Source organism: Sceloporus occidentalis, unplaced genomic scaffold (genome assembly GCF_023333645.1).
Source record: "Sceloporus occidentalis isolate IW3139 unplaced genomic scaffold, rSceOcc1.0.p SCAF_188, whole genome shotgun sequence".
Classification (NCBI taxonomy): domain Eukaryota; kingdom Metazoa; phylum Chordata; class Lepidosauria; order Squamata; family Phrynosomatidae; genus Sceloporus; species Sceloporus occidentalis.
Window position 1 is genome coordinate 189,226 of NW_028317168.1, and position 24,700 is coordinate 213,925.

The following is a 24,700-nucleotide window of genomic DNA, read 5'->3' on the forward strand; positions in this document are numbered from 1 at the left end:
CTCCAGCCTTGTGCAGTTTTATTTGGCTAAACTTGTTTTATATGGTTTGGGGACTGACTTTGCTTTACTGTAAGTAATTGAACTTTTCCACTGCTTTTTTCATTATCACCAAATTAACCCTGTATTAATATGCATTATAAAACTAAAAGGCCATATTTTCTCTCAGTGAAAAGCAGCCCACTCACACATACATTTCTGATGCCGAAAAAACCTGGACACCCCTGCTCTAAAACATTGAGGGCGAGATAGATGACAACAAGAAGCAGAAATCACACTCAGCCTAGTGATTATCTGCTATCTCCTTTACAGCTATAATTGTTACAAAATTCTTGTTATAGTATAAAGAAAAAAAAGGCGTAAGAAAGGAGGAGGGAAAGAGGTGAGTGAACAGGGGAGAGGAATAGGAAGGGAAAGAAGGGATAAAAAAAATTACCCTCTAACAGGGGAGGGCTGGCAGCCTAAGGCCTGGGGGGCTAACAGCAATCACACTCCTATCAAGCCAAGGCAGCCAGTACATGCTGGAACCTGGGGATGATAGGAGTGTGAGTACAGCCTCCCTATGCCATGCTACCACCACCACCCCCTTACACATCCATGCTATCACACACACACTCATTCACAAACAGTTAAATACTCATTCATTCCATTAATCACACATACTTCACACATTAATCACAAAAACCCTCCCCCACCCCCTTACCTGAACTGCAGATCTCTCACTCGAAGACTTTTGCAGGGGCCCAGCTGTGCGGGCAACTTCTCTGGCCCCGCCCCCAGAGGAAGGAGGGGGAGGCAGAATTATGTTACACTCTGCTAGCTTCCTGTTCTCCTGCTGCTAGAAGAGACGCTGCTCGCGACCAAAGCACCGGTAAGCAGCCTGGCCCCAGGGGACATTTTTTTGAGGTCTGATTATAAGACGACCTCGATTATAAGACGAGGGGTATTTTTCAGAGCATTTGCTCTGAAAAAACCTCGTCTTATAATCGAGCAAATACGGTATATACCTCCAGAAATGCCTTTTAACCCCCTATATGCCACTCTGCCCAATGATATGCCTTTTAACCCCCTATATGCCACTCTGGCATATAGGGGGTTAAAAGGCATATCATGGGGCAGAGTGGCATATAGGAGGGTATAAGACATTTCTGGAGGCAGAGTGGCATATAGAGGGTTAAAAGGCACATCATGGGGCAAAGTGGCAAATAGGGGGTATAAGACATTTCTGGGGGCAGAGTGGCAACCCTGGGGGCAGATGTGCATAACTGGGGGGGCAGGTTGGCAAATAAAAATAAATAAAAGATTATATATTTTTCTCAATCATAGCTTTTATTAAATATGAACATTTTTTTTACATGAATTAATATTTACTAGTAAAACTTTTTTTCCTATAGGGTAGTCTTATATTCAGGCTTTTTGGTTTTTTCCTAAATTAATATTTAGATTTTGGGGGGTCGTCTTATAATCGAGCAAATACGGTAATTGGTGTGCAGTTAAAGCGGTATGCAGAGGTCATTTTATAAAATTAGAAATTCAAAGAAAGAAAAACTCTGAACAACACCTCTCAAACCTTCATATTCAATATCAAAAAACTAATCAAGAAATCAGTCAAGCCTTTAACAAATATTATGGAACACTATACAATCTCCCTACAAAACATAGGGCTACAAATAGAAAACTATGTAAAAAGGACAAAGATACCTCAAATATCAACAGAACTAAGAGGTAGGATCAGTAAGCCAATTACTGATCCACCAGATAATCAGGAAACTCGAAAAATCAAAACTCCAGGCACGCATGGCTTTAGTAACGTTTTTAAAGATATTTGCAGAACTGTTAATACCTCACTTAAATCTAATGTACAACAACATTGCAGAAAAAGACCCCAGAGGAGTTAGTCAGGGCCAATATTCTTCCAATATTAAAACAGACCTCACAAAACCCCCAAAATTATAGACCTATGTCATTACACGGACAAAATATTAAACATCCTAAATGTTGCGGAAAAGGAATCCCATTGCTGACTCTATCGGTTGACACAGAAAAGACGTTCCACATAGTCAGCTGGGAATTCATACAACAAATGTGCATCCAAGACTGGATCTACCAAGCAATAATGGCTCTCTATACTAATCCAACAGCAAGAATTAATGTCTCCAATATCTGTTCAGACTGGTTCCACCTAAAAAATACAACCAGACAGGGATGCCCACTATCTCCCCTCCTGTATATTATATACATCGAACCGCTAGCAATCACCGTATTTGCTCAATTATAAGATGACCCCCCCAAAATTTGAATATTAATTTAGGAAAAAATGAAAAAGCCTAACTATAAGCGGAAGTGGAGGACAGTAGCGGAGGATGTCTGCGCGCATCACACAGACGCCCACCGGCTGTTAGAGTGAAGGATCCGGGTCCCCTGCAGCGCTGTGGGGGATCTGGATCTTTGTGTTATTATCTGACCTCTATTTGAGGTCGGATTATAAAACGAGGGGTATTTTCATAGCATTTGCTCTGAAAAAACCCTCATCTTATATTCGATAAAATTGATTAAACTAATCGATAATGAAATTCGTCGGCAACAATTTTTATTATCAATTTTATCGATTAGTTGTTGCAGCCCTAGAACGAAACGATTAAAGACATAACTCAAAATTTAAAATTCAAATGTGTAAAACCTTATGGAAACATACTTTCTAGATCACTTAAAACTAATGAACAAACAACTTAAAGAATGGAGAAATCTAGAATTTTCATGGTGGGGACTGATAAATATAATTAATGCTTATACCAAATGTAGATGGATATATTTACTTATAATGGTCCCCTTGGCAATCTCAATACCCTGGTTAAAACTAGTTCATCTTGAACTAGTTATCAAGTAAAATCAAAACAGAGGCGTAAACTTTCCTGATTTAAAAAAATTATCAAGCAAATATTATTGCTCACATCACTACAAACCATAGCAATAATAATAATAAAAAACAAGCTGCTACAAACTGGAGAAAGAACATGCGGGATTAACCTCCCCGGAGACGCTAACATGACCTACCATATGCTCTAAAGAATATAAACCCCCCAAATTAATAATTTTGTTTCAATGCTCAATGGCTTGGACCAAAGTGAAAAAAGAGATCGATTTGGAGAAACTTTAGAACTAAATATTCAAAATCAAACATCAAACTCTGAAATGGAAAAAATTTTTTTTAACCTTTATAACAGCGAAAGTTATACATATTTAAGGATCACATCATAAACACCTAACTAAACAAAACTCAATTTTCTGTCCATAGCGTTCAATAATAATCAAGTAAAGCAACAGAAGCTATATGGGCATAAAGGGCCGCTGTAATATTTATTTACAACATTAACAATTACAAAAAAATGGTTCAGTGCTGGGAGCAGTCTTTGAACGGAGGTGCAGGCAGCAACACAAACCATGCCAGGAATCTCTCCTATCTTGGCTTGAAGGTAGAATCTTTGGGATGGGTGTGGCGGTCGCGCCTAAGGGTATGATGGCTGTAAGGGTCTTCCAATATAACCAGGGGATGGAGATATGTAAAATGAAGAAACCTTTATTTTATTTTTTTCCATATTACATATCTCCATCCCCTGGTTATATTGGAAGACCCTTACAGCCATCCTACCCTTAGGCACGACTGCCACACCACCCCAAAGATACATTAACAATGTCTTCACTGTGTTTCTGAACCATTTGGTGTTATTTTAATGGACAAAATTAGCTCTCTTTTTGAAAACAAGGATGTTTCTAAGTGATCCGAGACTTTTGAACTGGAACCAGGAAACGAGATTATTATCAGACTTTATTCACAGACAACATTACTGCTAACATGTCTGTAGCTATATAATGGCATGTATTGCTTAAATGTTAAAGCATATTTTTAATTTTTATCTGTCATTATTTTCATTTACTACAGACAAAGCCCTTTAAAGGGTAATTGGTTATTACATTTTAAAAGATGCCATCCCTTTAAATTCCATGTGAACCAGAGTAGAATGATTTGTAGGGAGTTGTATGTTTGTGACAGTACTAAATGAGTCATTGTTACAGAATTATTAGATGATTTAATCTAGGATAAACAATGTAGACAAATATATTCAGTAATAAAAGTATTTTTCCAAATTGAACTGGCTCAAGCTCAAGAAAAAGTTCCCAATTAAAGATACGCATTAAGAAACAATCCCATTCAGAAAGTTAGCCTCAGGGCTCGCATTGAGAGACTTTTTTTATGCAGGATATGGAAAGAATTACTGCATTGTACTTGTATCTAGCCATCCGATTAAAGAAATAAGCTAGAGAGTTGTCAGAAGCATTTGGGAGTGCTGTTTACATATGGGCAAAATATTACCACATATTATTGTTATATTACCACATCAAAAAACAGCCAAGGATATATATATATATATATATAATTTCCTTCGGGCAAGCCACACCAAGTCCACCAAAAAGATGTTTAACAAACAGATTCAGTCGTATGGATTTCAAAGCATCACAATGGTTATCCATATGTACATTAACCCTTCTGAGCTCTCTATTTTCGATATGTTGTATCCCACTTGGTTTTAATACTTTTTCTAAATACTGTGACATGAGAAAGCAGGAAGCATTGAGCATTTATAGTGACTGAACACTAACCTAAAAACATTTAGTGTCGCCTCAAACACATGAAAACAAGTTGATAAATGTCACCAAACATAACTTATTTACTTTTTACAATAAATGCCCCTGTGTTCTCGTGAGTTAAAATGGCCAAAGTAGCGGTCACTTACCTGCGAGAATAGCACTGCCTTTCTCGGAAACTCACTCCCCCACCACATGAACGGCTGCAATCTCCCCATTCACCCCAATTGTCCCAAAAATCACTTTGTCGTTTGGTCTTTCTTGCCTGTGAAAAATATCATATTAAGTATACCATGCAACACATTTAGTAACAATTACACATCTAAGGATAAGAAATATTTCCATAGTAAAGGAGTTATAGGGGTCAGGAGAGACATTCATGTGTTGTTCTGTAGACTCCAAGGTCATTTTCTTCTATAGTTGCCAGGTCCATCTTTAGACTTCATCACAGCATCCCTTCTTCAGTGTGTGTGTGTGTGTGTGTGTGTGTGTGTGTGTGTGTTATATATACACACACACACACACACACACACACTCTGTATGGACTAAAGTATTGGGACACCTGACCATTACACCATCAGGGACTTTTATGACATCACATCCTAAATACATTAATATATAGTTGGTCCCCCTTTTGCAGTTATGAACACTGGCAAAATCATCTTACTTTTGCCAGTGAATCCAAGATTCTACTGTACAAGATCTCAATATATAAAAAAAGTCTTGCTCAAGTACTTTTTTCTGTGGATGATGATGATGATGAATCATCAAATAAGCTTTCCTACTCTTTTGATCTATATTTAAAAGCGAAAAGAGCCACAAGTGAAAATTAAACGTGATATACATGTATGTTGAATACTCAAAAAAAGTAATAAAAATGTTGGTTTTTTTTGTTTGGCCAAAATTAGTATTTTGTTTTCTGATAAGATATTTTGAAAATGCTGCCTTTTCAAAATAGAACTTGCTTCATTATCTGTCTCAGGAATATGCATATCTAACTTTGTAAAAAGCTTTTCTGGACACATAATTGTTATGATTGATAAATTTGTTTGCGTGTATGAGAGATAAACTTTATCCTAGTTTGATAAATTGTGATCATGACAGTTCAATGTTCCATAGAATAGAATCCTGATATATTACAATTTACTATTATAGTAAATCAGTGCTAGGTGCACAATTATTTTTTTTAAATTAAGACAATGTTTATATTTGCCGCTTGAAGCTAAGGAAACATTCTACTCTACATTAAAAAATCTGTATCTAGATAAATATTTAGATTTATTACATACATAGAACAACTAATATTTGTTTTTAATATAAAAATTAAAGCTCATGTAACCATTTCACAACATTTAAGCGGACAATTGATTTTATCATTTTTGTGTAGTTTTCTATTGCAACAAAAAAGAAAGATGTTGAATAAAGCAAGAGGGGGTAACATAGAAAAAGGGGATGTTGATAGATAAATGTCCGTTGAGATGAAAGGTGTGTTGAAGTTGTTAGATGTTGAAGTTCACCAGATAAACAGACAGTATCGTGAATGCCTATAACCTACAACATAGTTAAGCGCCTAGAGCAACTCTACCCATTGAGTAATACATGTTTTTCCATTGGGAAAGTGAAGAGTATAATTTTGGCTTGTTAATGAGAATGATTTGAGAAGGTATAGGTGTACTTACAGAGCATAATGACACCAGGACCAGCATTAAAGTCACCAAAGGGATCTTCATTTTACCTGTAATATAAATCAACATTATAACTGTGCTGTTATAAAGGTGTCCCTGCACAGCTGAACAGTCCCTCCAGCTAATGGTCTAAAACTTCCATAACCCTTAGTTTAAGAGGATTGTAAAACCTGCTCATTCCTGCCATTCAGAAAGGTGAAGATGAAAAAGCTACAATTATGTTTTATGTATTGTGTTGTTTTTTTTTTTTTTGTACAATTTCAACAAAAATGCAAACAAGTAGAGACACAAAAAAACCTATCTAGTTGCAATGGAAAGGTGCCAGCATTAGGAATATTTAACATTTATAGTTGGAGAAAATGGATTATAAATTGAGGAAAAAGATATATGAATAACATCAGTAGGAAACACATAACAGATGTGTTCATAATGCTAACTCTAAATTATAAAAAAAAGTTAATGGTAGTTCTAAACAGAAGTTGGTGGAAGCTCACGTGATGTCATATACTCTAGATGTCTTAGTACAACTCCCTGTGGCAGATTGGGTCCGTAATCCAATAATTGGAGGACTATAAAGCAACATCCTCTGATTTACAGGCTCTGAGAAATCATTGGTTGTACAAAATGCAATCCAGGCAACATGTAGATACCAGTTTACCTGCTCTTTCCCAATGCTTGTGTTTGCCTCTGTATACACGCCAACATGCAGACTAGCAAGGTCGTTTCATACCAAGCAATATACAAGAACCCAGTTTCACAGGCCTACAACGAGCATCGAGCACATTTCTGCATGGATTATGTCTGCAATACTTTCACACACAAAAAAAGGGCTTCAACCCAATGGCACGTATCGAAGATATGTGTCTTAAATTGAGCTTCTTGAGCCTAGAAAGAAGGATTTATAATTTCAGGACCTAGATTATTTTACAATGTAGATGTTCTAATTCAAACATACCACCCTGAGCAAAAGCTTCTAAATTTAAGCCTATGTGATTTAACACATTGTAAGGTGAGGTGAAAAAAGCCTCCTCCAACCAGTTATATTCAGAGTCACGTTCTACTTCAGTTACCACTACAAACTGTAACAGGGCTAATGACTCTCGCTTGTCCTTCAAAAACCCTTGTAGACAGGCTCTCAAGTCTGTGCTGGAGTATGATATCTTATGAGTTGTGTTCACAGAAAAATATATGTAAGGTTACATAAATATACAAACACACAGACATACTCCACAACATAATCTGTTTCCCTTAGTGAGTTGACATATGTTTGTATAAAGAAACTAGACCTAAGCAGAAATATATTTATGTTTAACAACAACATGATCTGCAGATCCCACCATATGCAAACGCTCTGCCCCCTCTAAGCAGCCATTCAGCAAAGCAAAACCTCAGACAATGGAGGAGATCTAGCTTCTCTATAAAAACAAGTACCTTTTTTTTAAAAAAAATGTATACAACGTGTGTTGAATTATTCTTTAGAGTTTAATATAAAGTCTTCATTGGTGAGGCTGCATGGGACGCTAGATCTACATTAATTCAACGCTATATATACACTATATGACCAAAAGATTGAAACAAATATATAGGCATTCAATCAGGAAGAAGTAGTCAAAACCATGCCAGAATATATAATCTCAACAGAAACATGTAAAATGTAAAGATAAATTATCGTAAATATGTTTAAAACTGCCATATGGTGTTTCTTTCATATATGAAAGATATGCACGTTAACATTTATTTTTTAGATGAAAGAGCTATTTTAAGAAGGAAGAAAACGTTATCCCTTAAATTTAATAGAAGCAAGAAATGTTATTTTTTAGCAAACATTGAGCTCTTAGACACTGGATATAGAAGATTAATAATGGGATATCAAGGGAGCTGTTTATTCTCTGGTTGGGGAAAGGGGTGTTTGACCTTGGCCACTCACTGCCTGGTTCATGATATCATAGAGCTAGCGTTGACCGTTGGCCCAGTTCCATCCACTTCTAGCTCCAATCAGTAGGCTCTTGGGGGACTATCCTGAGAACTTTCCAGGTATGTTGCTCATATTTGAACAACGCTTATTCCAGAATGCTAATGACCTATAAGAACAGGTTTCTTTATACTTTGTTTTAACGCCCATATATCAATAAAATATAATTAGGCGTCCTATCATCTTTTGTGTTGGGAATTTGTACAGGTCACAATGGGCAACGAGGCCTTCCTCTGTCTATCCTGCAGGAAACAGAACTACAGGAAAAGGTTTATCTGATAAATCGCAGCAGGAAGCGCTGTCAGAAATGATAAGCATACATAAAATAACACAGGCAGCTACTGAAGAAACAGAGTGGGAAACGGACATTACTAGCTAACTTTAAACAACTAAGAAACCTAATGTCACAACCTTATTAAACACTACGAGATGCAGAACATTCCCAAAATGAGGAAAAGCATGTCTCGTGCCACACCATGCATTAAACAAGCCAGCTTCCTATTTTCCTCAGATTTCTCACACAAACACTAACTTCCTTCTATTACAAAAGGTCATCGAATTCCACCTGTACAAATATCTCTCACTCATATAAAATATCATATTATAAAAGTATAAAAGAAAAATATTTCTCGTTAGGAGGGACAGTGCTTGTTTAAGACTCAAATCCGTTTGGTGCATATCAACATGGCAACTAAAAGTAACAATAATGTGTACAGAAATTGTAGAGAATACTTTTCAACTTTAGTAAATAAAAGCGTTCTGTCAGGATTCGGCCCCAGCCCTGCAAACTGCCAGGCGTGGCCGCCCCTTTAAGAGGTCCACTTGGAGTTGAACTCTTCTCCACAGCTTGCTGTTTGGTTTACTTGTGTGTCTGTATTTTATGTACCTTTGCCGTCTTTCCTTTTTCTGATCAGTTTCTCTCTACTCTCCCCATGTCCCAGTTGAGAAATCCTGTCCTTGCTTAAAGGAGATATGCCACCAACTCTGCTACTTATGGTGAGATGTACCTGCTTTGTTTAATATATCTATATTCAAACATTCAGGTTTTGTCTTATTTGTGGAGTGTGCGTCTATCACTGAGTGCGTTCTTACACTCCTGCGCTCTGGACTCCAACATCCAGTAAGGGCTGAGATATGATGAGCCTGACAACCTTACTCACATAAATAGGCTTGTATGCCTCACAAATGTCTCGCTTTGTCCCATCGAGCTTGGCACAGATATTGGACTCGGTGCCTCAAGATCTACTGCTCAAGGGATGACATACTAGAGAAGGTGAGCCAGACCTCCATGGAGTAAACGGGAAGGTTATAAGTAAGGTGTGAAGAGTGGAGGAGCACTTGGGATCCTGATCAAATGATGACTTTGTAATTAGGTGCTGACACACCGCTCACAATTTCATTTGGCCAGAGGGACACTCTAGTTTTAAGAAGCGGTCCTAGTATAGCTAGCCCAGTATAGTATCAAATGCAACTTGCTATTGTAGCAAGCATGTTTGTACCCATGGCAGTGCCAAAAAGTGTTACAAAACATTAGTTGCCAATAACTCTTTCACACCCACAAGCTCAGCACAGGTTTGCCAATTGCATGTCTGAGACAATGCCTCTCTCTTTAAATGTGACCCTGCAACTATATGGCTGGAGATCCAGCACTTTTCAAAACGCCCAATGTTCTTACCACTTTTTTTTCTTTAGCCTTTATAATCTGACGTTTCTAGTTTTAATACAATGTGTTGTTCATTATATTTTAATAAGATTTACACATCTGAAAAAGATTACATTTCAAACAAAAGGGGCCCAGTAATCTTTTAAAGGGCTTCAATTAAATTGTGATGCTTGCTTTTAAAATGTGTTTGTTTCAGAAACATAGCATTATTTTAAATCAAACTTGTATGTTTGTATAAAAAAGGTTTCATTTATTTGTTTTATTATTTATAAAACTGAAAATACTATTGCCAGGTTAATTTTCAGAAAGAAATGCTAATATCAGTTAAATGGACAGTTTACTGTTCCTGACATCCCCACTAAAGAAGAATGCATATTAAAGGACTCTGTAAGTACTTTTATTAGGGTGACCACATGTCCTGAATTGAGCAACAGTCCCGCAGTGGGACTTTAAATCCCCAAATCCAAGACAATGCATAATCCCGGAATGAGAATCCTGAGTGAAGGAGGTCTCAGCAAATCAGAGAGACTTCTCAACTCCCAGCCAATCAGGAGTGTTGAGAAGTCTCTCTGATTGGCTGATTCCCTCCTTCACATCAAGTTCAGTGTAAGCTGTCTTTGTATGTGTAATGTCTAGTAATTAAGGGGTTCATTATATGAAACTGCTCATGTCTGGAATGATTGTATGAATATTATAAAAATATAAAAAAATCAGCACAGTTCCCAAGGCTTCCTAATAATTAACTTAAAATGCATTTTGTGTGTATGTGACAGTGTGTGCATATGTGAATCCGTATGTATGTGATATAAGTTAAAAGTTAAGTTTTGGTGTACACAGCTTTTCCCTGTTACTAGTTAGTTTCTGAGCTAAGCCCTTGTGTATCTCTGTGGACAAGTCGTTGCTATTACATTACACTACGGGGATCTAGATCTTAGTCTTATAGTTAGACCTCTATTTAAACAAAAGGGTGCAAAGGAATTTAAAATAATGCCTAAAGATAGATAGTCCTGCAGTGTATGGTATACGGTGTTCGGCTAAGAATATGGATTAGAACAGCAGCACACTGTTTTAGATACTCACAGTATACTATATTACTGTATGCACGGAGACAAGGGCTAACTAACTGTTTTAGGCATATTAGTACTTTTCAGTCCTGCTCTATTTTAATTTATCAATAAAAGTTACATTTTAGACATTTGATATAAAGTACATAGGCAGGATTGAATTCCTTTTTCACAACTAGGTGGCATCATTGCTAGTGTATGTCAACTAGAAATATAACATCTGTACATTTAAACATGGAAATCAACCTTAATACAGAGGCAAGTAAACTCCTAAAATGCTCCGCAACAAACAAGGAAATTATGATGAGGTTCAGCCAGCAGACTGGCAACGTGCAAGACTCAAAAACAAAATACACTGAACACACTATTACTGATAACGCAAAACATTGTATTACTGCAGATAGCTGGACCATAGGCCGATGTATGTTTTGACCCCCATGAGGAGTCCAAAAAATGTCAAACAGGCCTGTTACTCATATTTGCTTTTTACTGGGTTTTACCAGGTCATTCCATTGTAGAGGGCTGTGGAATAGGATGGCTGTTCATAAATTTATAAATAATAAAAGTCATTAATCTAGCCCCAAACCTTGGTGATGCCTCTTCATTAGGTGGTCATTTAGCAAATATCTACTTTTCAGAACCATGGACAGGGCACTACTACCACCATCACCCACTGGCAGAAGCTTCCATGGTTTACTATACCCCCACTAACAGGATAGTAATTTATGTATAGTTTATTATTACTGCTTTATTTTGCCTTTTTTGAATCAACATAAGAACATTGATTTGCTGTACAGCTGGTGTTGGGTTAAGCGCCAAGTATTTCTGCAGAAATGCTTATTTTGATTTTTTTTATGTCTGCATTTACGGGCAATTCAGAGCTGCTAACACAGTTTAACTTATCAATTAGGATGCTCGGTTTATGAAGCCTTCCTTCTGCCTTCTCTTTACGAAATCTAGGTATTTTACACCAGATAGCTGGATCATAGGCCAAACACAAAATTGGATTGCAAAATATTAACAGCTATGGATTTTTTCCTATAAAATGTAAATTATGTTGTAATTGCTGTTTTGGCAGTACATTTAAGTTGCTTTGCATTTATTGGGCAATTAATATTTGTTCTAAGAACAGACTGAAAATTAATATTATAACATTATTACCATATTTATATGTTATATATTCGAGGTCCTTTTATAATCCGACCTCAAATAGAGGTCTGGGTATAAGACCTGGATCCTCCTCTCTGGCAGACCAGTGGATACCTGCACAATGTGTGCAGACAACCTTCGCTGCTGCCTGGCACTTGCCCAGGGCATCTATGATGGAGCACCAGCGTGACATGACCTTCCAGCACTCCATCATAGAAGGCACTATAGGGTAGTCTTATATTCAGGCTTTTCCTTTTGTTCCTAATTTAATATAAAAAAAAATAAATTTGGGGGGTGTCATCAAGCAAATAGGGTAGATTGCCTTGGTTAATGGGCAGACAAAAGCAATCGCTTTAAACAGAATGAACCATATATATATCATATGGACTAAAGCACTGGGACACTGGACCATTACAGCAACAGAGACTTTGATGACATCATATCCTAAAGACAGTACATAGACATTAATATGTTTGTAAATGCAGACTGCATGGCTGGGTGCTTGATTTTATATACCCGTGGCACTATCTATAGTGATTCTGGATAGGTATATGCAAAAAACAAAGCCGGGTACAGAGATGCAGAAGCCAGACCACCAGTCATAGACAGTGCTCCCTTGTGCTCTTTTCATCACCTTTTTTGTCCCCACAATGACATATTTTGAAAAAAAATAAATTATAATATATATGGGACGTTAGCATTCCCTCATACCTGCAAACTTCCCAGGGCAGGCTACCTAGAGCCTGCCCCCTCTTCTGAAGATTTGGCTTTGTGAAGAGGCAGTGCTTCATATGTAGGCCTGGCCTAGCCAGAGTGGTGAATGGGAGGGAAGTGAGTAGAGAGTAGGACAGGAAGTGGGTGGAGACTCCAGGTCACACCCAGAGCATTCTCAGCTATGCTTATTAACTATGAGTAAAGACCTTGAAAATGTCGGCACACCAGTCCGTCACACTTAAGAAAGCCTGGTTTTATTGCTTAAACCTAAGAAAATTTTTGCATGGGATACAGGGCCATCAACTAAGCAGTGTTTCAGAGAGAAAACTCAATTGTCCTTTTAATATATTACATTTTACCATCTAAGAGAGCATGTGCATTTTCAACACCAAGGTGAAAGTGCTTCACGTTACAGCATGTCAGACACTACAGGAGACCATTCCAATGCTTTTAAGATATGAGAGGGCTTTGAACCTCGCAGCTGGTTGATGCACTCATTCTGGCCTGCAGCTTAGTGTAACACTATCTTAAGTTAAAAATCTGATGAGGTTTAGTTATTACAGCAGGGATTTAAATGCTATGGATAGAGCAGATGTCCCATCATATGGCATCTAAGAGTAATTTATGGTAATGGTGGAAATCCAAAGGTAGAGAATTAATCATCTTTCGGATCTCTGTTATATTATGTTCTCAAGCTGAGCGTCTCAGAAAGTTTTAGCCATTTAAACATACCCTGCATGACATGCCGTCCAGTGGCTGAGAATTGTCAAACTACTCGCTTTATATATATAAAAAACCCAAACAGGAGGCAGCAAGAAGAATATTTGTGTTCAATGCTAAAAATTGTAATTGGGCAAAAAAAATGCAATTCTGGACACAAAAAGCACTTATGTGCAACATTTTTAAGATTCATAAGGATGCACATGACACAGAAAACTGCCATTTTGCACCATAACATGGATGAATTGGAAACCACCAGTCTTTATACATGTCTGCAATGGATGCAGTGCTGTTTGCCACCGATTGGGAGCATAATCCAACCTTTTTATACTATTTGTATGGGGAGTTTTCACTACCTTTTATGTTTGAAGTTTCTCATTTGCTAAATTTTGGTGTAATTATGACATGTATTTCAATCTTGCCTAAGATATAAGTATGAACTATCCTTCAAACTGTTTTCTTGATTCTGCTATTCAAGCCCAAAAACAAAGAACAGCTGCATAAATGAATTTTTTTGTAAAATGTATACACAAGTAAGGTAAAAATGGCATCTCTAAAACAGACATTGAGGTATTTATCACTAACACTGGAAGTAACCAACTGGATCATTGCTAACACTGTTAGCAGCCAACATCATTGTTTCTGATATAACCTGCAGAACACCTAAAAAAACCCACACAAGTTTACACTTGTGAGCAGGGCCCATTTGACCCTTATGAAGGTCATACCCCTTACTTTGGGGAGTGCCATATAAATTATTGCCGCTATATAAATGGTTGATGACATTATTAGCTAATGGATGCACTACATGAAAACATTCCTATTATATCATTTACACTTCATAAACTATCACATGACTATAATGTGTTAATGAACACTTTATTATTTAGCATTTCCAATTAAAAATAATGACTCCCAAATGTTAACCGATTAAAAAAACAAGCACATTGCAAAAACCATCAAGGGTATTTTAAAGATAAGTGCTAAAGATATTTTACTGTCCTTCACCAGATAACCATTTCTACAGTCTTCAAAGTCCAACAACAGAATAATCAAAGCCTAATAAAATAGATGAGGCATCTCTCCCTGGTCCAAACTTAGTGAAACCACAGCATTCACTATTTTTCACTCCTCATATGAATGTTTGAATAGTCATAGTAGTATTACCACCTCTACTCCCCACAAACTATTTATTTTTGCTGTTGCGTTACTTCTTCAGCTTCAGTGAAAAAAAAATAACGATAACAATGGGATTTTGGCCAGTATAAGATTCCTGTAGGATAGAGTTACAGAAAGTTTCCCCAACACATTGCTGCAACAAATATTTTGTTTTCTATTTGTTATCCGTACTTGTTAACCGTTTTCATCAAGAACCCGCAACAGCAGCTGTTTCACTCCTACTGGGTTCTAAAACTAAAAAAAAGAATACCCTACAAGCTGCACATAACACATTGCGCTGTTCTAATAGATTTCTCCATCTGTACCAGTATACTTTAAGGTGTATTAGCGTCATTGCCAATTTTGTATTTCAATTACAATTTTTTTCACCAATTTTAGTGTCATTATTAGTTTTTCCCTCTCCTCTTATTTTAATAGTGCCATGAAAGCTGGGGGGCACTCTGGAACCTGTCATTATCTAGCTTACATTTTCAACCTATATTTGAATTCTTCCTCCACTTTCTAAACAGACTTGTGTTATACTTTATGCAAGAGCCTTACCTTACTTCAGTCCAGGAGGAAAACAGCTGCTGTGCTCCTCAATGTCCAGTGTGTTCTCTTCTCAGCTCCTACTCCTCAAATCCCAAAGCACAAAGATAAAAAGCAATGTTTGCTTAGGTTTCTCCACATTGATTTGTAATGTTTCACAACACAATCCCACAGCACAGAGGGAGATATAACAGGCAGCTCGCACACAACCAGCAGTAGAGTAGTTTTTTGGATTAGCCAAAAACAAAAAAAAAGGTGTTTCTTGCCTTATTTTCTGATTTCTAGCAGCTGCATCGGTCTCTTTCTGGGTGGGGCCACTCGACTTGTTTTATTGTAGCCTAGGGTTAAGCACAATCGCAGAGTGAAACTCTAGACAGATGCGACAGCTTGCGCAGCACAAACGAGAATGAGGAAATGTCTGCGTTTCAGGAGGGAGAGGAAACCTTTCATTTAAACACAAACAATAACAAATATTTGGAAAGCAACACATGCCTGAAATTAAAACTGATCCAGTTGTGTTAACAACAAACACACTATAAGCTAAAATCAACATACCGGTAATTTGTTCTATAAATTTTGTCGCTTTTTTGCAATTTTACGTATGTTTTCTTTCACAGGTTTTGTGCCATTGCTAGAAAAAAGGAAAACAATGTTTAAGAACATCCCAATTAGAGTACCAACTAGGGACATATCTCCATCTTTCATAGACCTATGGTGGAAGCCCCCAATCTCCTCCTCCACACACACTAACACATACATGGTAACACTTATATAACACAAATACTGTACTCCTCTACCTTTGTTGTCCACTGGCCGAGGAGAGTTCTTCTACTCCCTTGCAGTCCGCACACGCTCCTGTTTCTGAGCACCAGGAAATGACATCATATCCCAGTGCTCAGATTCAGCGTGTAGGGAGAATGGCCTGACGTGGGGAGAGGTTTGGTGGAAGGGTGCTGGCGTGGTTGGGACTGTGGAGGCCTCTATTACAAAGGCAGATTATTAGGGCTTCCTGGACCTGTTGGCCTAGGCCACAACACATCACTGGTAATATCCCATTTGTATTTTTTTTTTTACATAGAATGCTATTTATTTTTCTAAAAAGCTTCAGGCACATAATTAGATAACAGCAAACGGGCCAGCTCCCTTCATAAATAGATCACTGACATTCCTATATTTTGGGATTTAGTGCTACAGTGGATAACACCCATACCTGGGAACTTTTCGGCTCCAGCTACCCGGAGCCTTCCCTTGCAGGACGCGGCCAGGACTGCACACTGACATCGGCAGGCAGTCCCGCTGATGTTGGTGGGCGGTCCCGCTGACGTCGGGGGATTTCCCGTGGGATTCGGGTCTTGACCCGGAGAACCGGAGGAGCAGCGCTCACCCAGCAATCTCCGGGTCAAACCCAGAGAGTTCCCAGGTATGATAATACCTATCCATGCAATTCTCTCAAGCAAGTTTCCCCGTGAACTCATTTCCTAATAAGTAATGTGTTGTTGACATACCTCAGCATGAAATGCCGGCACCGCGACCGAGCTAGAAGCCTCTTGGAATAGAATGAGGGGAGCCGAGCGGTTGCTGAAAAGTTATTCTAGAGCAAGCACTCGGCGCTCCTCTCCTCCGCGTGAACTTAATTCACAGTTCAGCATACAACCCCCAATATTTCAAATCAGGATACCTCTGCTGGGGGATGTGACAGCAGGTATGCCAGTCCAAATGTGTCATGACGGGGTAATGAAGAAGATGCAAAAATGTTTTTGCTGCAATAGTACATACCTCCAGAGGATTTTCACAACAAAACCTGTGCTCCCCACTGCCACCAAAAGCAGGACAATGCTCAGAATCAGGACTGTTCTGTGAAAAAACATGATTCTTGGGAGCTATAGTTATAGGTATTTGCCAGAGATCATAAATCCCTTTAGGTTAAAAACGAGTTGTCTCTATGGCTTCCTTTATCTGCAGATCTGGGCTAGGTCACAGCCCACTTATGGCTACTATGGCTGGCCTCAATTCCACATGGCTAGTCTTGTCCCCTTACAAATCTGCTCCTCCAAGAAGGGGGTGAGCTACATGTTACCAAGTAGGCATATGCCAAGTATACCGGGCTAAGATAACAGAGATAAACACATACACGTAGCTGACATGCAAACATCTGAAAACGTGATGCAAAAACTGTTTTCGAGAAGAAAAAAAAAAAGCGGCTGGAGTGTCCCATTAATAAATTCTAGATGATCAACAGACGCAAAGCATTTATTTCAATCTGTTTGAATACATACTTTTGTACCATTCCTAAGCAGGTTAAAAAGTGGTTTAACAAAGCCATCATAACTGACCAAGCAGATTTGAAAAATATGAGATAACAGCAACAGGAGATATGAAAGAGAGACAAGAAACAAGTTCAATACTTGATCTGCCAAAATGTTTACCTTTTTGTTTTCTTGGTTTGTGTTTAGTGCAAACCAGAAAAGGAATTACATTTGATACAGATTCCCATACCTTGCATTTTTGTAACAAAAAATTTACAAAATGTAAAACCTCTAACTAAACTGGTTTCTCTTAAAATTATTTAAATCATTCTTAATTTGAGCAGAAGATCTGACAGATGAAACACACATTTATCTTCCAGACACATTTCTTTCCAATTCTACTCACTGTAAAATATTTCAGGACCCCATTACTGTAAGCACTGTCCCATTGATGACATAAACATCAGCCACAACCACTTTAAAGAAATAAAAGGTAAAACAAGATAATGATCTGTTATTATGAAAACACAGTGGGAGTGTTTTTCTTTAAAATCTGAAACTGGGGCAGTTATACTCCTCACAAACCTTTAAAATCTGAAACTGGGGCATCTATACGCCTCATAAGCCTTCCACTCTTAAATAGTTGTGCCCTGCGAACTTAGGGCCAGATTCAGATCCTCCAATGGATATGTACAATCATCAAGGGTAAACGGTGATCAACAAGGCTTCCCTAAAAGAAATAAGCTTGTGTTAACACATACCTGTTAAGCATACCTGGCTCTGTGCCTTTTTTGATTACGTCTTTGAAATAAAGAAGACTTTCTTTACCATAGAAGTTTATGGAATTTGACGGGAGGCACATGTGAATTAATGAGCATCTCAGATCTTATTTAATGAAAAAAGTGAGTACTTCTCAAAGTATATTGTATTGAAAAACTGAAAAAGTTCAGTTACTACTTTTGCAGTAGTATTTTTTTGTGTGTATTTCTCCCCACACACATTGTAATTTAGGTATAGATTTACAGCTCCTGGTATACATCACTGTCACACAACACCCCAATATGTGTTTAGCAACAACTCCCAGGTACAGTGGTACCACCCATGCATGGGTTTGCCTGGCTATTTGGGGGCAAAGGGGCCACGCGCATTTTTCAATGTTGAATTTTGATATCTGGTGATCCTGTGCCCATGCCCTATTTGGTGCATCTTTTAGCCTGGCCAACCTAATTTGCCCAAAAAAAACAGTTTTCAAAACTAGGCACCCCATGGTATTTCAAATGCTGGTATTTTAACTCTTTGCATGCACACATTTTCCCACCAGCCTTTGTCAAAATTTGCAGTAGTGTGTGTTTTCTTGTGTGTATTTATCCCACACACGTTGTACTTTAGGTATGAATGGTATATGTCACTGTCAACCTAATATGTGTTCAGCAGCAACTCCTGAGTACAATGATACATGCATGGGTTTGATGAGTTGTTTGGGGGCTGAAAGGCCACATTTGTGACGTGTGCATTTTTCAAATTGGAAAATTGACATGTGGTCATCCTTCCCCCTGTGTTAATTGGGACATTGTTGAACCCGGCCAATTCAATCTACCTCATCAAATTATATATTTTTTAAAAGTTGACAACCCATGGGCATTGAGCAAGAATTGTTTGAAGATAAAGAGCTAATTTTAGGATTTATATATATATATTGTGGCAAGGTTATGGAGTCTGTCTACATAAGTGGCAGATTGGAACGCTCATTATTCCCAGCATGAGGGGGTTAATTGCTGGAGGTCAGCAAGGTGGAGCCAATTAACCTGCACTCAGGTGCTTAAAGGGCGGCCGTAAGAGGCATTAGGGGTCTGGAAACAGGGAGAGAGGCAGTCAAGCCAGAGGCCCTCAGACTATCAAAAGGATTTGTTTTTGTTTTGGTTTATTTACACTATGAAGTGCAATACTGTGGACTATCCAAAGCTGCAATAAACCACATCTTGCTTTTATTCTGCTGGTGTTCGGAGTTTCTTGTTTTGATCGGGCCGTCCTGCCACAATATGTTTTTTTCGTTTTCTTTAACTATTTTTTTATTATTCTAATTTAAAAAATATATATATTACTAATCACATTGTGATTAGAAAGCTGAGCTCAACTGACTTGCACGGTTGAATGCAGACATCTGTATTCAACCTGCAAGGGGAGCCAGAGTTCTGGGACGGTCTGGAGAGATCCTCTTGGAAACGTTTTTATTTTTTTTAAAAGATGTGCTGCAAAATCTCTCGAAGTGGCTGTTGTGACGGTTCTCCGGAGCGGTCATAGCGCGTTCTAGAGTAGGTGTTTGGTGTTGCTGCATGCCTCGCTATCGAGACATTTCAGGGACACCATTGAAGCTCTTAAACGGGCGCCCGCTGCCATACAGTGTATTGCGGATGTTGATGCCCGGGGGGGGGCAGACATTCCCCTTGATGCCGATCTTGGTGTTGCTGAATGCCTGGACATCATCCTAGAGACCGCTTTCTACACCCGTTTGTTGTGACGGTCCAGGCACGTGAATTGTCATTAACTGTTTTGGTGTGACCGTTAATTGTCATCAAAGGGTTAAAACCTTATCTCATGGAAGCTGAAATTAGTGGCAGGTATGGCAACATGTAATGTGCCTGACACCCTTCTATAGCAGCAACATACCACAAATAAGTTATCTTGGTCTGTGTACACAAAATGGGAAAGAGGGTAACATATGGAGCCTTTGAGAAATATGTTTTATTATTAAACACAGTTTATCCAGTCTGTCAATCGACAAAAATAATTTAACAAAAGATTTATCAATTGTTTTAGGTTTTTACATTATTAGTAATGTCTGGTAATCATAAAACCTAATCCGACATGAAGACATCTGGTGAAGGAAACAAGATTGGATGAAAGGCAAATAATCCTTATTAACTGTGACAAGAGTTTACAGAATCTGCTGACATTTCATGTAAGATTTATGTCTGAGCTAAACCAGCAGTGATTGCTATAGCAGTTCCTTAATTTACCATGTAAAATCTATTCTTTTAAAGAATGTAATTATGCTCAGTCCAATCTACTGTACAAAAAAACCCCCAAAATCAACATTGTTTAGATGAACATAAAACTGTAGGCAGTTTTTTTTATAATAGAATGCCTAGATTTATATTGCGCAAATAGGAGACAACCCTAAAGAGAATCCCTTACTAACATATGGGGACACATCAAACAAAGTGATATGTATATATTCATGCACGTCATAATGCACTTCTTTATAATAACCAATAAAATACAGTGTGATACCAATAAATTAGAAAACGAAAATTACAGGAAAATATATTTTTGGTGAAGTATTTCTATATAAAATATTGTACAGGAGATGGGGGATTGGAACGTGGTTTATTATACACAGGTTAATGGGTTGATTATTATACTATTACTGTAGACAGCATTTGATTAGTCCATTACTGTCTAGGCACCATCTGAGAAAATGTATGCCATGGAGAAGCAAATATATATATATATATATATATATATATATATATATATATATGAGAAATTATAACAGATTTCTAAACAGGCTGTTTAACACATTTGAAAACCAGGCAAAAGGGTGTATTTTAATTTAATCTGAACAAACACCCATGAGTTTGCAAACAATTCTACAAACAAATACTATAGGTAGTTGTGGTTTCAGTTTACCAGCATTACTATGCACTGTTACATCTAACAAAGATGTATTTTTGTTGATGGGCTGGTTTATAAGAAACCTCGCTGACTTAACCATGCATTACACATACCTAATTTGACAATTCTTGCAGAAGAATCTAATTGCGGCTGACCCTTCATAATATAGGGTGGAAACTACACCACTCTTGCAAACTCTGTGTCATAGTGAATAAACCACTATAAGATGAGAAGATTTGCCAACCTTTAAAAAAAAAATAAAAAAGGGGCCAGCTAAGGTAACCCTCTAGTTATGAAAAAAAAACTCTACAGTGGGTACATAAATGCATAGCCTTAAAGCTAAGGTGTTAAGGTTTTGTTACCCATTGCAAATTTTGTGCTCCATGACAAATTACAAAAAACAGATGTCCAGGTTTCAATAGTCTTGTTAGCCTTTTAAGATAGCTGGATAGCCCTCTCTTGGAGAAAACAATGAAGAACAATAGAACAAGTTATTTTGGAATCTTCTTTTTACAGTGTAGTAAAACCTAAAATTAAGAGTTCAATGTTCATATAAAATAAAGGGTGCATCAGAAGCCAATGTGAATTTTCTTAAAAGTTCCATTATGTAGATCCTTTGTCACCAGACAATTGGGAAGAATACCTTCTGGTTTAATTCAGCCCTCAGTAGGAGGGCCAATGTGTTAAAATTGAAATGTTTCATTTCTGCTAATTTTCCAGAACATTGGATTGGAAGCATAATAGATAATGAACAGGCCTCTTACTTGCCCTGTGAAAATAGGGAGGTTTTGAAAGGATAAAAACCCCAGATTCTTCATTATGCCATACAATTTTTATAGCTGCCTACTTAGTTTCTGTGCTTGTCTCTCCTTTGCTTCAAAGGCAAATTTAGTATCTTGCAGCTGACCAATAGCCTCTCTGGCCTCCTGCATGTCTTGAGTAATTTGCGTGTATTTCTGCGCCAAGTCTTTGTTTTCTCTTCGTATATCTTGTACAAGCTGGTTGACCTCTTCTGTTTGCTTGGTACATTGGACCTTTAATTGCTGTACTTCGGACAGCATAGCCTCCATCGACTTCACTAGCGAGTCCAGCTTCTCTTTAGACATGATGATTGACTTCTTAAAGTTGATGTCTAAAACTATAATAGTTTCTTAAGATGAGCAAGGAATATCATGTCAGTCTGAATAGCTGTCTTGCTCCAAATGAGATCTTTTATATGTTCTTGTGGTTACGTCTTCATGACATCACTACTAAGCCTCTTTACAGAGATAATCTTTGTTTCTCAGGCAAGAAGAAGTAATCCAGATGGATTTTGCCTTATGCTGACTGCAGCACATGTAGTTTAAGGCAAAGACGTAAAAAGCAGGCCATTACTTAATGTCTTCATCAGACATTAGCCCATGCAGATTTAAAGTAATCTTTTTTTTTTTTTTTAAACTTCTTTATTACAAGGAGAAGACAAAGCATACAATATAAAAACAATGGTACACAGAGACACGGTGACAGATTAGATGCAGACAGGTACAAGCAATGCACAATTCCAAAAACACAGACCCTGCAGGTAAAAACACTTCCTCAATCACAGAACACCTAGCCACAACACAGATATGTCGTGTTCCGTAACTAGATCAGAACCCCGGTATGGGGCGAATACCTTTGAGGACCTGAAGACAATACCACTCCGTGGTATTGAACGTTTGAAACAGTGACAACCTGGTGGCGTTATCTAAAGTTGCGATATATGGGGACCAGCGACTGAAAATATATTTAACTTTGCTTTCCTTACGAAGGACAGCTTCAAGCCAGTCCATATGGAACAAAAATTGCAGTCGCGACAGAACCAGAGGAAGCAACGGAGGTTGAGGAGCAATCCATTGGGACAGTATTGCCCGTTTTGCCATTGCGGAAAGTATAAGCAAGAGAAATTTAGCCCTCGGTACAGGTGGGGGAATGTGGTCAGGGAATATACCAAAAATAGCCCATTCAGCAGATATGGCAAAACGAATGCCCAGAGTGTCGTTGATATATGATTGTAGGGCATCCCAAAATAGGGCAATAGAGCTGCAATACCACAAGCCATGCAGAAGATCGGCCTCAGGCAATTGACATTTTAAACAGCGGGAGTGATCCGCTAAGCCCGTTAAAAACCGAAGTTTAGGGGTGACATACTCTCTATGCACAATCTTGAGGAACATTTCACTGTAATCCCTAGAAACCAGGACTTTAGAATTGAACATATAAGCCCGGAGAATCTGGTTCGGAGGTAGATTTGGAAAGTCAGCCCTCCAGGAGGGAAGACCTGCGCCGTGAGACTCCCAATCGAGGACAGGCTTGAGCAGACTATATATAGTAGATATCTTGAGCAGTATGACAGGGGACAATACCGTTACCTGGTCCAATGGACTGTTAGAATTAGCCCCAGAGAGATGAGGGAGCAGGGAATTAATATAATGACGAAGTTGAAAGTAGTGAATAGGGTGAACGTGAACAGTAGGGAATTTAGATTGGAGCTGCAAAAGGGACAACAGTTTACCCCCACGTGGGTCCAGAAAATCGCCAATGGTGCGACCCCCCACCCGGGCCAGGCGTCGAAAGACAATATCCTCCCTCCCATGCTGGAAGTGCGGGTTACGGATCAAAGGCAGGAACTTAGAATAGTGGACCTCCAGGCCCAGGCGCCGCCTAACACGCCCCCAAGCCTTAACAGTATGATACAGCAACGGGTTGGATACGACCTCCGGGGGCAGGTCAACTGTAGATAGATGCAGGAGAGAGGCCAAAGAAATGGTAGGAGACAAGCATTGTTCCAGGGACACGTTGGTAAATTTAGACCCGCCTCGCAACCAATCAGCCGCAAAACGATAATTAGAAGCCAAATTATAGTCCAACAGATTAGGCAAATTCACCCCCCCATTGCGAGCAGGCTGTTGGCGTTTAAACAAGGAAATTCTAGCTTTTTTATTGCACCACAGGAATTTACGCAGCAGTGCATTATGATGTTGGATATCTTTCTTCCTTAAGGTAAGAGGTAACATATGGATCGGATATAGAAGTTTGGGGAAAAAGGCCATTTTATAAGTGGCATCGTCCCAAGAAGGAGAGGTTAAATTTGGACCACGTTTTGAAAGAATCCTCCATTTGACGCAACAGAGGAGAAAAGTTGAGTTTATAGAGGTGCGCCAAATTGGTAGGAATAATGAGACCCAGATATTTTAAAGAGGGAAGTTGGGTCCAATTGAAGGGGAACGTCCCTCCCCAGCCATGTTTAGCCTGAGGAAAAATAGGCAGCGCCTCTGTTTTGAGCTTATTTATGAGAAATCCGGAGGCTTTATGAAAACAGTCAAACAGATTAAGAAGGAACGGCATGGCCGCTTTGGGGTTGGAAAGGTATAACAGAAGATCGTCAGCAAAGGCTGCGATCTTGAGCTCAACCTCACCCACTCGAATACCCTCAAGCTCAACGG

The 24,700-nt window shown here is 38.5% G+C and overlaps 1 protein-coding gene across 1 annotated transcript in view; it reads right to left on the bottom strand.

Moving 5' to 3' along the window:
* The window catches only part of LOC149278448 (papilin-like), a 71,242-nt gene extending 46,935 nt beyond the window's left edge, over positions 1-24,307 (bottom strand). The window contains exons 1-4 of the mRNA XM_089501919.1: positions 23,770-24,307; positions 22,084-22,386; positions 6,321-6,376; positions 4,791-4,906 (exon numbers count right to left, since the gene is read on the bottom strand). Coding sequence (XP_089358045.1) covers positions 4,791-4,906; positions 6,321-6,376; positions 22,084-22,386; positions 23,770-24,307 — 1,013 coding nt within the window. The remainder of the gene's footprint in view (positions 1-4,790; positions 4,907-6,320; positions 6,377-22,083; positions 22,387-23,769) is intronic.
* Positions 24,308-24,700: the final 393 nt, after the last annotated feature.